The following is a 14126-nucleotide window of genomic DNA, read 5'->3' as shown; positions in this document are numbered from 1 at the left end:
ATAGACATATAATGTATATTTATACACACACACACACATTCATTATAGAGATAGACAGGATTTTGTGCACTGATGAAAAATGAACATCCTCCCGGGTTCTTCGTGGTGGAGGTGTGATCCAGCTGCCCTCGCTGACTTTAACCAGGTGTCCCTCTTGGCTTTTTAACATGACTATCTGTGGCACGACCCCTGCTGCGCCGTGGCCCCCTACCCTGCCATTTCCTCCCACACACCACCAGCACTGTATCATTTCCCTGTCACCAAATGAGAGGCTAGCTGTTGTGGCATGCTAATGAGAGGAAGAGCGGGCAGATGAAGAGAATCTACATGCAGGGAGGCTGGTTCTGCCGTTCCCTCACGTGATGCAATATACAGATTCAATTCTCCACTAACCTGTCAGCAGCCAGTTTAGCTGCAGGGAGAAATTAAAAATAACACAGCCGCTATTAGGGCTGGAAAAAAATTCTCATTGGAGAAGAGCGCTGATTTCAATCTGTGAAATCAGTGTGATTCAGTGGCTGTAATTTGCACAACGTAATGTCACTTGTTTATCTTAGCAGATAATATTGCACCTGTCCCGTTTTCTTCCTGAGTGATCATATCATAAAGCTCCTACCCCGACAGCCAGATAAGCCCGTTTTGAATAATATATCCAGCATGTTATTCATTTAGTAGTTATATCTGCTTCATTTCAAAGCATAAAAAAAATTCCATTTGTGATTATTAAAAAAAAATGTACGATTCCAACCTTCACTCCTGCAGTATTTCAATGCATCTTTGACAAACAACAAACTTAAAAGCACACGCATCATTCCACGCAGGACTAGGCACTGTAGGTGCATAATCAAATTTTAATCTGAACACCTTCCCAGGTTTCAATTAGCCTCGATTAAATCAGTTAGAAAAGATAACATTTCCGATAAAATGGCTGTGATACTTTAGAGTCTTTCAAAGAGTTGATTTGGTTCTTATCAAGTTAATCAGATGCTAACAGAGAGTGCAGACAGATAAAGGATGGCCAATCGAATGTGTTGCTTTCTCATTGAAGCCTATCAGTATCTTTGAATAGGTTTCTCCAACAGGACCAGCTGAATGAATTACACTAGTCTGCTAGTATTCTGCCTCTGCAGTACAAAAGGTCAATGTCAAATGCACCTCATTTAAAAGTCAATAGCGACCGTGCACATCATCTCCTGGGAATTGTGTCCGGGAAACCTCCAGACGGTATTGTGTATCATTCAGTTAGCAGAGGGCAGCCAGAGGGCTTTTTTCATCTTGACCTTCCAATAAAATATGCTCCCTACCCAGAATTACATGGTCTAAAATGGAGACGTTAGCTCCCAACAAATCATGGCCAGGCTGAACCATCTCAAGGGAGAGGATCAACAGTGTTGGACACAGACAACAGGTTCAACATCAGTCAGTCACGCCTCTCCGCCTCTCCACCTCTTTATTTCCACGACTTTAAAATCTAAAGTACTCAAGCATGCGTCCCCTTCAATGACAATGTTGTTCACATACGAAGCGAGTGAACGTGTTTCTGAACAGCAACAAGAAGACATAAAATACACAAAAATGGTCATAAAATGCAGAATACACCATTAAAAACTATCTGCTTGAAACACTATATTTTAACATAATACTGTTAGATGCTGGGCTTTAAATGTGTTTCACACAGACAGCAGGAGAGCCACTCCAGTTATAATCCACTTGGCAGGGGGCTGTTTGGTTCGGAGGTGGAAGGTCCACACGTACGTGGACCCACGGTGTTTTGTGCGGTACACTGGACACTCGTAAGTATTCTTGAGCTCTTGTTCCTCTGCCTGTCCTCTAACATACAGGACAGGCATAGCTGGGGTCAGATCCCTCAAAACTGCCTCAGCGATGACTCCAGCCTGAGTGTCCCAGCGCGCTCCTGAGACGACAAAGGACAAGATGTACTGTGGGTTTGATGGGGCGATGCTTACAATGCTTATATTAGCATGATATTTAGCCTTGGATGGACATTCAAGTCTGACCTTCCATAAAGAGTCCATGGATATATGCCCCCTCCCTTGGCGGATGGCCAAAATCATCTTTTGTCTTCTTTGTTACCTCCACAGTGAGAGTCATTTTGTCCAGGGGCCACTGGTTCTTGCGTGAAATGCTCTGCAGCACAGCTGGGAACAGCAGTCTCCATGTTAATATTTGTGGTATAGATCATTTAAGCCATCTGTTGATGCGGTTGACCTCACCAGTGAGGAAAGACTGAGGGTTGAAGAGCCCCGAAAGCCAGACAACTGCAGGAAGAACCAGGTCTTGGGTCCAGGTGTCTAACTCATGACAGCTACACATTAGATCAGTAAACCTATGAATGAATTAATAAATACATAAATAAATAAACTTTTTCAAGTTTATCAACACACTATTTGGTCAAATAATTAAGTGGGTCACTGTTAAGTATAGGAAACACATAAATAATACATAACGCATCAACACACTAACAAACAAAGAGTTCACTATTATGAGAAAGGAGGAGTTACCACTGGGCCAGAGTTTTACTGGAGGGATAAGCCAGCCTGACCCAGGAATCTGGAACAGAGTCAGAGGACAGAGCTGCCTGCAGAGTCTCCATCCTGGAGGAGAAGGCGAGTTCTCCCTGCAGTCAAAGCAAGCCTCATTAGTGCTATACAGTTTTATTGATGATGAAAGCATTTTTTTGGGTACATAGCACAGCAAACTGTACCTTCAGGCCAAGATCCAGCTCATTAAGGGATTCCCTTATTTCTGCTAACAGAACATTCATGCGCTCACACTCCTGGAAGCAGACTAGAATGTAGGGGCTCCTCTTCGCAGTCTTACTCATTATTTCTGCCATGTTGTATTCCTCAGGAAGCTTGTTGAGGATATCTTCAGTGACAGACTTGACCTAACATACACAATATGTATGATTTGGTCATTTATGTTGGCAGGTCATTTCTTTCTAGAGGCTTTTCCCCATTAATGGCTGCTTCTGACTCTTTACCTTGTCCTCTGTGCTCTGGGATGGCCCCTCTCCCCCTAAGATGTCCTGTGGCTGCAGTTCCAGCAGAGTCCCGAGGAGGTTGTCTGAGGTGACGGTGAGGCATTCCAGCTCAGCATTGGGATGGAGACCGTATAGAGTAGGGTTCTCGGATGGGAGATGTCCGTCAATATAATCGTGGTAACCAATGTAGTCCATGAATGGAGGGGTCAAGAACCCAGGGCAAAGAGCAAGCTCCCCTTCAAACTGTGAATTTAACATTTAAGAATCGAGACAAGTAGATGTTTATGTGGCTGAGGATGAAGAATCGATGAAAAAGAAGAACAAGCATACAGTTCTGCTCATCATCAAAAAATTGTTTGAATTCTTGTTGTAGATTGGATAAAGAGATAACAATGTAATGCTTTTTCACTTCACTAAACAGAACCAGGAAGGCATCGTGATGGTCAAGTTGGAATTTAGATTACAGTTAAATTAATGAATTAGGTCTATACAGAGTTCCAGTAAGGTTCAATCATTTTCATTTGCAGAAAGCAATAAATCTAATTGTGTGTGTTTTTAAATTTTTTTTTTTTTTTTTAATAAATAAAAATACTCAATTAGATATTTTGACAAGACAACATAAACAGTAGCTTACCATTTTTGGGTGCATGAACTCTTGCAGATAGGTCTTGCACAGTCTTCTGTCCCAGGCATCAGTGATGTGTCCTCCATACATGATCTCACCAAAAAGATAACACAAGTCCTCCCAGGGCACCTGCATGGACTACAATGAACAGTGTGATGGCTCATATGGCAATGCAGATGAGAAAAACACAGCAATTTAATAGTTCTAAGCATCTACAAGTATGCATTAAAAAGAATAAATTTCCAGGATAAAATTTACAATTAAGTATCTCTAATAATTCTGTATATTTCAGTGTAAGGGGTGAATTATTACATTTATTTTTAGGAAATACAAGCAGTAACTATTTGATCGCCTCTCAAATGAGCTCTTGCAAACACGATAAAGGAAGCAAAAGCAACAAAATCATGTTTCTTTACACACACAGGTCTAATATGTGTCAGAAGACTCTTTTCCTCGGCGGGAGATTATGATCAGTGAGGGTGAAGGAGGAAGAAAAGAACCTGTGATTCATAACAAATGACAAAAGCTGGAGGTTCACCATCATTTGTACCTGTATTGTTTTTCAAATTGCTTCCTTCATCAACTCTAATTGCAGCGATCACTTATGTAGTGTTGTGAACTGTCACAATGGCTGCATGTAATTACATTTAAGATTACGCTTCATTGCCCTCCTAATGAATTCTGTGTATACGCATACAGGTTACTGTTTGGTTAACATAATGAAGGACATTCGTTTTTGGAGGGCAGCAAAGCTAGGAGACATAATTGGTTGTGACCACAGGAATAGGAGATCCACAAGAGATGCATTTGGAGTTCTGAGAGCTGAGGCACCCATTATATTATTATATTATATGTTGCATGTTCATTGTTACAAAGAAGAAATGGTGAAAATGGATAAGAAAAGAGACAAACAGATACCCTGGGCTGTAATTCAACATCCCTGTCAGAAAATATTTTTTACTGCAGAGACTGACAACGTTATGAATTTATGAGGCTTAAAAATTCAACAGTAAAAAAAAACAAGTTTTATGAACATCAGAAAAAGTAGGATGGAAATATAAATGATAAGCAGTTGAATTATCTTTCAAAAATAGTGGTTAAAAAGTACTTTGGTGTTGGCATCCAAGTAGTTGTACAAGATGCTGGCTGAGATGGTGAGGTCTCCAGTGCTGAAGGGGTATTTGTGGTTCCACCCTTGAGGACCAAATTTACGGCGTTCGGTAACACAGGCATGAAAGAAGCAGAGGGAGAAGAACATGGAGTTGAACTCCTGCTCCCTGGAGCACATATCCAGGGTTTCCTAAAAGGAGAAAGAGAGGTATATATGCAGGTTCTAGAACAAAAAAAGTTATTTTATACTTTCAACATACTTGGCTGAAGTTGTTGAGCGCTGCATGTAGACTTGCATTCATGCCAGTGGGGGGCTCATTGGTGATTTTGATGGCATTCTCCAGTATTCCTCTGGGGATGACATGCTGCTCAGGGCGTTGTGCTGCTTCCCCAGTGATGAACACCTTGTAATGTGGGTGACTGTCCACCGCTGCTGCATCCAGCAGAGCATCCAGAGAGGACAGCCAGGAAGCCACCAGGTGTACATTCTGAACAAACAGCATTTTATGAAGATCACAAAAAACTTTTACAGATTAAGTTTAAATAAATACATGTTTGAGTGTTTGGTCCAATTGTATTAATCTGCTAATCCAGGTTTCTCTTTAAAAGGCATTTGTGGAACTGATCTAGCTCATTGTGATGTTTATTGAACATTATTCAACAACATTGACTAAAATAAGGCGCAATCGAGGCTGGTAGGAGCAGCAAAGTGAAGTTATTAATCTAGACATTGAGTGATCCTTCCTACCTGCAAAATTACCCAGTGCCCCAATTTAGAGGCCTTCATCACAACCTTTTCAGCTACTTCCTCCTGGCCTTGACCAAGGGATATGTTGTGCAATGTGCCCTGGTCAATTGAAAATCCCAGCTCCAATCCTGCACAGAGAGTATTCACAATTTTTTTGAAATATAAAAGTTGTGCAAAAAAAATAAAATAAAAATGAAAAATGGAGAAGTACCTAGCTTCTCTACATCTTTGAGTGGATCCACTCCAGGTGAGAGGATGAAGAACACAGGAGTTGATGGGCCACTGTCCTCATACAATTTGTCAAATTCCAGCCTGGCAGCATCCATATATTTTGTTCCAATGGTTTCCTCCACAAAGTTTCTACCAGGAAACAATCCTGAAATGCTTATACTTATAAATATGAATGTGCATTGGTCATTATCTTACCTTAGTGCATAGGTCATCCTGTCGGGGCGAAGCACCCGAAGGATAATGAGCTTCTGGAGGGAACTTTTATTGTTCCAGTCCTGGGGAAGTCTTTCCTTCTCAGGAAAGCTTGACTCAACAATCTTCCTCCAGCGCTTTGGTGAGCTTTCGATATCTCTGTCAAGTCCACTGAAGTGCTCCATAGCAGAAACTGCCTATATCCAAATAACATATTTTTTCAACTAGCAAAAATGAAAATGCAAACCTTAAACATGACACATCCCACACAGCAACAGTATAGGCTAGTGTACCTTAAGAGCTCCCCAGGCACGTGGAGAGATGAAGGACACAGGACTAATGCTGCAAACCTCCACAGGGAAACACAGTAGGAAGTCAAACTCCTGCCTATCAATCACACCCCGCCTGAGCAGAATCTGGGGGGAAGAACCAGCAGCAGTTTGTAACGATTTATGCCATATTGATCACTTTTCAATCATTTCAACAATAACTGAAAACTCCAAGAAATCTATGGCAATCTCATATTGGCTGAATAAGTGCCTATGAATGTGAAAGAGTCACACGAAGGACAGCCTTCAGCGTGACACAATCTCTAGGAAACAGTTGGCACAATGACAAATAATTTCATTATGCCATCAGAACCAACCCCCTTGTCAGAACCAACTGTCTGAACGGCAGCCATGGGGGAAGGTGTGAGAGGTAATCAATAGCAGCGTATGGTCCTGCTGACTGTTTTTAATTGAAGTTAATGTGGGGGCAGAAAAGTACTTTGATTGATGAGGATGACAGGAGGCCACACCTTTGAGGCGGCCCTGAGTCCCTCACCTGGAAGGCAGTGTGTGACAAGAAGGTTAACTTGTCTCTCTCAAACAGGCCCTGGCTGGTGTACAGGAATACAGAATAGGTGATGGCCTCAGTGAGGGTTTGCACTCGGGTCTTCACATCCTTGTCCCGTGGTGCACGCTCCATTGCTTTGTTAAACACCGAGTTAAATGTCTGAAATACACCCAAAAAAAAGGGGGGGGGGGGGGGGGGAGTGATTTGATTAAAGTTGTTTATGGAAGAACCTAAATCATTGTATCCATCAATGTCTCTCAAGTTTCACCTTGAGAGAAAACTGGTACATGAGGTTAATCTTGCTGAGGTCACTGAGGATGAAGAAGAGGAGCGCCGCTCTCTCAGCTGCAGGACGGTATAGCTCTCGAGCCTCGTTGATCTTTGTCTCATTGTCTCTGGCCTCCATCACCTGTGTTGTACAAAGACTGTGTTATCATGCCCCAAAAACACTCTCATTACACATATTCCAAAAAAAGTGATCCAGAGCTAATGCAATAGAATGAGCTGTTTGCTGTGTGGCATTCAAACACAGTGCAGTTTAAAAACAGAGAGCAGCTTGTTGATGTCAGAATGTCCGCTTGTAGCAGCTTGCATGCTTTTACTGTAATTTTTTTGTGTTTGTTTGTTCTGTGTTGTTGTTTTTATTTTTATTTTATTTTATAATACTTTTATTTAAAAGAGCAACATTTACATCATTATCATTAGTATGCCTCTAATTGATTTGCATGTGTTTTAATATTCTCAAGAAATGTTAGTTGTTGTGGAATGTCCCTGCTAAATGAAACAATAAATACAATGTAAAGTAACAACCTCACCTTGCACTGAATGTAAGTGGCTGTGTTCTTGGTGTTTTCAAGTTGTTCCACCAGAGAAATATCACCCAGAAAGTTACCCTGGGCAGCAGAGAGTTTATTCAGCAGGTCGTCCTCCAACCTCTTGAGCTCAATCTTGAAGTGGTTCTGCTGTGTGGTCAGCTCCATCTAAGAACCACCCAAAAAATCATTGTTTCATTGTTCACTTCATATATAAATGTATATTAAAATGCTTTACTTTAGGTATAATATTTTCTATTTTGCCAAGGATGAAAGATTCACCTTCAGGGCCTCCAGATCGGGCCGTTCCCTGGACACTACCTGTCCCAGCAGCTGTTCCTCCAAGCCCCCAGGGGTCACCGTGAAGTCGATGAGTGTAGTCTGGGCCTGAAGCTCTGGAGGGAAATGGGGATTGGCCAACTTGGTGTGGATAATGAGTTGAAAGTCACTGTTGTATTCACACTCCTTTCCCCCAATCAGAATGTACCTGAATAACAAGAGCGGTTCAGTGTTAATAACAATGACTGTGTTGTTGTATTCCTAAAATAAGAAATGTCATTAACAATAAATAACAACTTGCCAGAGTAAAATATGCAGATTTGAAAAGTGCCATAACTCAGCTCAAGGTTCACCTATGTAGGATATTTCCATCAGGTTATACTGAGTGGAAAAGTCCATGGCATGCACGCTTACACAACACAGGTCGCATAACGCTTAGTACCAAATAAAGCACGACACATATCAGACTGATACACAAAAGGATGAGTCAGAATGAAGGTTAGCCCATCCCAGGAGGAGGGTTTAACCCCCCCACATACACGCACGATAAAGGCCACTGATGTAGAACATCCAGGACTCTTCAGAGTTCCGCTGAAGAGTCCAGCACTGTATTTGCTGAAGACATTCAGTAAACTCTGTTTGTGCTATGACTCATCATTGACTTCACACCTCTCAATCTAGATAAAAGAACCAAAGAGAGATTTTAGCATAAAGAAAATATCCAACACCTACTATCACCTTTTCTTAATCTTCACAAATGAAGTTTGAAAAGTTAGTTGTGATTACTTTTTGATCAACATGTATAAGATGTCCTGAGAAGCACAATGGTGACCAACCTGGCATGTAACTCTACAAACATGCATGAAGAAAGGAAACTAATTTGGAGGAATTTTTTCATTAGATTTGTTTTTTCACAAATCAACACTTTTCTGAAAATGAAATGTAACAAAGACTCCAAAAGCAAAAACGTCAGAGGTTAAAGCACTTGGAGTGAAATTACTTGGCAGTTTTTGCTGGTGATTTTGAAATAATGTAGACAATAAAAACTCATTATGATAACAGTGAGGACATTTGCAGTGTAAGGTTTCTGTATTCAAACTTTCACTCTCACTTCAACTTCAGCAGCGGAAAGAACTTCACTCTTGCTCCAAGTGCCATTTACACTGTAGACAAATAATATTGAAAAGATATGAAAGATTATCACCACAGCAGCCAATATTTATCTGTTCTTGCATTTCAATTAAATTAGCACTGGCTTGACGAACCTGGTCGCTTTTCATTTTTCCATGATCACCCCATGGATGTCAGGCAAGGCCCCAATTTTATGGCACAGGTTCCTCATGGCCTGAGTCTGGTTCAACTCTATATCTCCACAAGCCAGAATTAATGTACTATTGATAGAACCATTACTCCACCAAATTAAAGTCCTTGCTGATGGATTGGCTTGTAGTCTTCCGTCAGCCATGAAAGGAATAATTAGTATTCATTACCTCACACTCTACAACATTCCAATTATTAATGAACTTCAGCTGTGGATCCCTACCAGATCCATCATGGCTGCCCAAGCAGGTTGTATTAATCATCGACAGAAACAAGTGTGTGGGTCATCTGCAAGGGATAAACTTATAATCAGATTTGCGATGATGAATTGTTACATGTGCACGGACAGGAATTTAGAAGAAGTTGAATGAGAAAGATATTCAATATTCATGGTCATGCAAAGAAGAAAATGTTCTGAGGTGGAAGTCAATGCAGAATGTCAATACCGGTATGTGGTACTTTTAATTTATTCCGCTGTTGACTGTTTCATTTAGGAAAATGTTAAGAATTTGCTGTTGAGGGTTATTCTTAACAGAAAAAAGGAAATGATAGTTCAGCGATATTGGTGGTCATGTTTGAAAGTCAAACAAATTTGCGAAATACAATTTTTTAAAAAGTGCCAATTTAGAGGTTATGTAAGAATGACTAATGGATAATTTAAAATAAGTAAAGTTTGTGGTTATGTCTTGATTAAAATGACACAGACAACCTCACGACTTCGCAATTGCCATCATGATTTTTTAAAAATAATAATCCAAATGCAACAATCTTTGTTATCTCAGCTGATTCAGTCATATTGCGTTCATATGCCAGAAAACCACCCATCAGCATTATGGCATGCATGCAGCTGAATTGAATTTGCCATAGCGATGGAGAACCAATGAATGTAGTGTGTTACATTCCATCTTGACAGGAATACTTATACATAACCATGACTGCCCGCAATTCAGCTTTTACACTGAGGCTCAGCTGTTCAATATTCATCACATCCAAAGAATATGAACACGCAAATAAACATCTATCACCCATCTTGAGCGGCCAATCAATATGTAAGCCTCAGGGATTCAGAACATGCTCCACAAATTCATTTATAACCTAAAGAGTGGGCAATAAGAATGCATTTAGTCATGTCTTACTGGTGCTTCAACGCTCACTGAGATTAAACCATCTGGCGAATCTGCGCCTTTTGTCTCATAGCACAGACACGTTAGCTCTGGGCATACTGAGTTTGTGTAGCAACAGGGACACAAAAAACATGTATCAATTTAAAAGGTGCATGCTGTGCATCAGCCACACGCTAAATAGCTTGAACAAAACTAAGAATTAACTATTGATCAAGTAAACATTTTGGTGTAGTTTCCATACTGACCTTCCTTTTTTTATTGTGTTTCTGCCCAGCAGAGGCTCCAGCACCGGGTCAACCTTTTCTGGAAAATTTTCTATCAGAATAGTTTTACCACAGGCAAGGGCTTGTTCAATTACATCTACATATCTGTAAAAAAACAAAAATATATATAAATAATTTTTATATGTACATTGTAAAACATTTTAAAGCAAGACACTGATTACACACAGGAATGAAAGGACCTCTCACCCTTCATGTCCCAGCTGCACCACCCTTAGCTCTGAGCCTAGCAGGTTTCGGATCCACTTAATGCCCTGCTGCTGTGGGTCAACGATGAGTGGCCAACGCTCACTGGTGGTCAGGATGACAGCGTTCTCAATGGACATCCTATCATTTGGCAGGCCCTGGTTATGCCAGGCAGCCACAGTGGCATCATCTGCAAGCATGAGGACTGGATCCAAGCCATCTGTCAGAGGTACAGAGACCTGGAACAGAAACAGAGGAATGATGTCACTCGAGTTGGAGCATTGCTGGATGACAGGATGAGACTTCGATGAACAGAAAGCTATTTGCTTTAACAACCACAGTCTAAGTAAAGCAATGTGGTGGCCTTACCTTCTGAGACTGAAGAAAAGGGATCCACGAGTTGCTGAGGAGCTCCTCACGATACTGCTTGGTAAAATATCCCATATAGGAGACGAACGCTGAGGCTAGGAGAACGTCGCCACACAGGGTTTTATGTCGCCTTTGATAGTGAACGATAGCCTGGGACCAGCGCTCCTTCTCTGACTAAAAGAAACAAAGACAAGGTTTATATATATATATATACACAAAAAAAACAATCAACAAAAAAAATCATATACTATAATCCATTTGAATTTAACTCTAAACAACGGGAAAAGAACAACTTGCGAAACATCCACGAGGAGATAAAAGCAGCAAAGTATAAAAGTGCAATTTCCTTAAAATAGCTTTTGAAGTTTGGCTGCAGATTCACTAACTAATGATTCAGCATTAATTTAAACCTTCAATACTATGACTGTGACAGGAGCACAACAATAAATCATGCCTGGCATTTTCTTACAAGGGGCTGTGGATCTAGAATATGTCACATAATAAATTCTCGGACAGTTAAAAATCACTATAATTTCACTCTAATGTATTATGGATTACTTGTAATATCACTCAGTCCAGGGTGAGACATTGTTAATTTGCAACAGCTGTTGAGGCTTTGAGGTAAGTTAATGATTAAATATAGACGGCCTGATTTATTAGTCTGAACAGTATTGCTTCCAGGTCAATGCCATAAAGACAAAACATTTATCTTGATATGCTTAAAAGCCAAGCTGTTCCATGCAAACCACATCTATTTTGTTGAATAAGAAAGTCGAACTTACAAAATGACCACTGAAATGGTCATATTTTATTTCATATTAGCATGCACAAAGATAATAGATACTGCATACTGAAGAAGGAGAGCACAGGAAGACCAAAGGGATAAATATAATATTCAATAAACGATGCACATGTGCCAGATTCATACATTTATAATACCTAACTTCCTCTTGATACTTTTTAAGCAAACTTTATCTTCACAAATATACAATTCTTTATCTCTCTTTCTTTCACAATTTAAAAACTATTCAGCTGACCAGTTAACCCAGTTCAACCAGTACATTTTCTGTCATCCAGTCCTTTATAGATGACTGAAAATGATGCCAGGAATCTCCTCTACCTCTCATTTACCTGTAAACCCTTGACTAGTCGGTTGGCCAGCTCTATGGTCTGGTTGGTGCGCATCACCTCCTCTTGGCAACTGAGTTTCTCAGATGTAAACTTTTCAAACTGGGTTTTTAGACTCTGGAGGCTGGCGTCCAGATCCTAAAGAAAAAAAAATATTTTTAAAAGATGAAACATGATGAAAAGTCTAGCTTTTAAATTATGTAATAACATCTCGCTCACCTCCAATTTCTTCTGAACTGCTGACAATTTAGCCGTCGCTGTTTCTAGTTCTGCATTAGCTTGCGATAAGGCATGCCTCTTTGGAATAACATCACAATAAATCTGAAAAGACGTACGTGCACTTTAATGGGCGGGGGGCTCCACATTGAACGAAAACTCATTTTAGACAAAAATAGTTTTTAAATACATTCTAGCTAGAGTGCATCTGTAAGCATTGCCTGACCTCATAGTATCTGACAATGTTAATAGTCCAGGCACAGAGACCGGCTGCAGCAGTAGACTTTGTCCGAACTAGATCAGGGTGGAACTCTGGGTTTCTCAGATACTCTTTTTTCACCACAGTCAAGCAGGACTCAGGGATGTGCTCCTTGTCATATGAGACCAGGGTTTGTAGGAACTCATCCACCTGCATGGCAGACATTAATACAAAAACATTGCTGACATTAATATCTGCAAAATAATTTTGACCTCGAAGCAGTCAAAAGCCAGACATTGTAACATTAACTCTCCCCCAGAGTGAGCATATTCATTGAAACGTGCAGCTGAAATTGGAGCGCTGGAGAGAAGCTGAGCAGGACCAGGGTCAAGGCCCACATACAAATTAGATTGGCATTAATCAGGCAGATGTGATTGAGAGACGACGGGTTAACCTTGCCCATGAAGGCCCGTGCCGCCTTCCAGCTCCGATCTTTTGGCACTCGACCACGGGGTGCAAGCAGAACCATGACAGCTGCTGCAACATTGATCACAGCTGCTGAAGGGTTAGGAAAGGCTTTCAGCTCAGTAAGATTCACCTAAAAACAAATCCAGAAATGACATATTATCATTAGAATGACTGAAAACTGTTGGAATTGAATTTGATCAAATGAAGCACCTTGTTGAGGGTGTGCAGTGCTGCTGTTGCAGCTGCCAGCGACGGCTCTGCCTTGGCTAGGTCATATTCACAGTCTTTCTGTTTGACTGAAACTTCTGCTTGGATGGCAGCAACCTGTACCAAATAGATACAAGGCCCCAGATCACACGAGGTTTGCACAGCCAATGCTGTGATATTGTGATATATGTTTAACTGATGTAATATCTGACCTTTTGAGCCTCACAATCCACAGCGTCTCTCTTGCTGCTGACCTTCTCAGCCTGGAATCCAATCTTTGTAATTAAAGCCTCAATGTTCTCTTTTTTAAACATCAGCTCAGCTTCTTGCGATGATAGTTTAGCTTTTAGATTATCAACCTGGAGCAAAAGAAGAATCTTACACAAAGTGTACCATACTAAAAGTGAAACTACGTCTTCCTCTGTTGGCATGGAATTACAACCAACAGAAACACCACCAGTTGAGCTTTACAGCCATGCATGAGCAGATTCTCCCTCCTCACTCTCTCTTTCTCCTCAATCCCATTTGCAGTTAGTAGAAGCTCTTTGTTCATGTTATTTTTCTCAAATAGTAATGGTAAGCTTTTTTTGTACTATTCTGAACAGTACAAACTCATCCTCGTGTTTACAGAATTGTTGTCCTGAAGCGACTTGAACAAGTCTTTAGTAAACAAAACAACGGCGGTGGGAAAGCAGAATAAATTAGTATGAAAGTCTGAAGGTACTAAAGCAAGTTCCATTGCTTTGTTTTCAGACATGTAATAATATTAGCATCTCAGCTGAAGAAAATA

General features: G+C 40.6%; 1 protein-coding gene across 1 annotated transcript in view; it reads right to left on the bottom strand.

The window, feature by feature from the left end:
* Nucleotides 1-1611: 1611 nt before the first annotated feature.
* si:dkey-233k19.3 (dynein axonemal heavy chain 11) overlaps nucleotides 1612-14126 on the bottom strand; it is a 35059-nt gene continuing 22544 nt past the window's right edge. Inside the window, exons 57-82 of the mRNA XM_068756955.1 lie at nucleotides 13549-13695; nucleotides 13340-13453; nucleotides 13116-13259; nucleotides 12689-12871; nucleotides 12466-12567; nucleotides 12250-12384; nucleotides 11119-11292; nucleotides 10753-10988; nucleotides 10528-10650; nucleotides 7842-8046; nucleotides 7563-7727; nucleotides 7016-7156; nucleotides 6736-6906; nucleotides 6204-6326; nucleotides 5914-6107; nucleotides 5699-5847; nucleotides 5488-5615; nucleotides 5000-5227; nucleotides 4738-4929; nucleotides 3639-3767; nucleotides 3005-3247; nucleotides 2726-2908; nucleotides 2523-2638; nucleotides 2235-2347; nucleotides 2019-2159; nucleotides 1612-1915 (exon numbers count right to left, since the gene is read on the bottom strand). Of these exons, the coding sequence (XP_068613056.1) occupies nucleotides 1671-1915; nucleotides 2019-2159; nucleotides 2235-2347; nucleotides 2523-2638; nucleotides 2726-2908; nucleotides 3005-3247; nucleotides 3639-3767; nucleotides 4738-4929; nucleotides 5000-5227; nucleotides 5488-5615; nucleotides 5699-5847; nucleotides 5914-6107; nucleotides 6204-6326; nucleotides 6736-6906; nucleotides 7016-7156; nucleotides 7563-7727; nucleotides 7842-8046; nucleotides 10528-10650; nucleotides 10753-10988; nucleotides 11119-11292; nucleotides 12250-12384; nucleotides 12466-12567; nucleotides 12689-12871; nucleotides 13116-13259; nucleotides 13340-13453; nucleotides 13549-13695 (4224 nt within the window). The 3' untranslated portion in view covers nucleotides 1612-1670. The remainder of the gene's footprint in view (nucleotides 1916-2018; nucleotides 2160-2234; nucleotides 2348-2522; nucleotides 2639-2725; nucleotides 2909-3004; nucleotides 3248-3638; nucleotides 3768-4737; nucleotides 4930-4999; nucleotides 5228-5487; nucleotides 5616-5698; nucleotides 5848-5913; nucleotides 6108-6203; nucleotides 6327-6735; nucleotides 6907-7015; nucleotides 7157-7562; nucleotides 7728-7841; nucleotides 8047-10527; nucleotides 10651-10752; nucleotides 10989-11118; nucleotides 11293-12249; nucleotides 12385-12465; nucleotides 12568-12688; nucleotides 12872-13115; nucleotides 13260-13339; nucleotides 13454-13548; nucleotides 13696-14126) is intronic.

The sequence above is a fragment of the Brachionichthys hirsutus genome, chromosome 3 (assembly GCF_040956055.1).
Source record: "Brachionichthys hirsutus isolate HB-005 chromosome 3, CSIRO-AGI_Bhir_v1, whole genome shotgun sequence".
NCBI lineage: Eukaryota > Metazoa > Chordata > Actinopteri > Lophiiformes > Brachionichthyidae > Brachionichthys > Brachionichthys hirsutus.
Note: the sequence above shows the minus strand (reverse complement) of the source record. Positions and strands in the feature narration are given on the sequence as shown.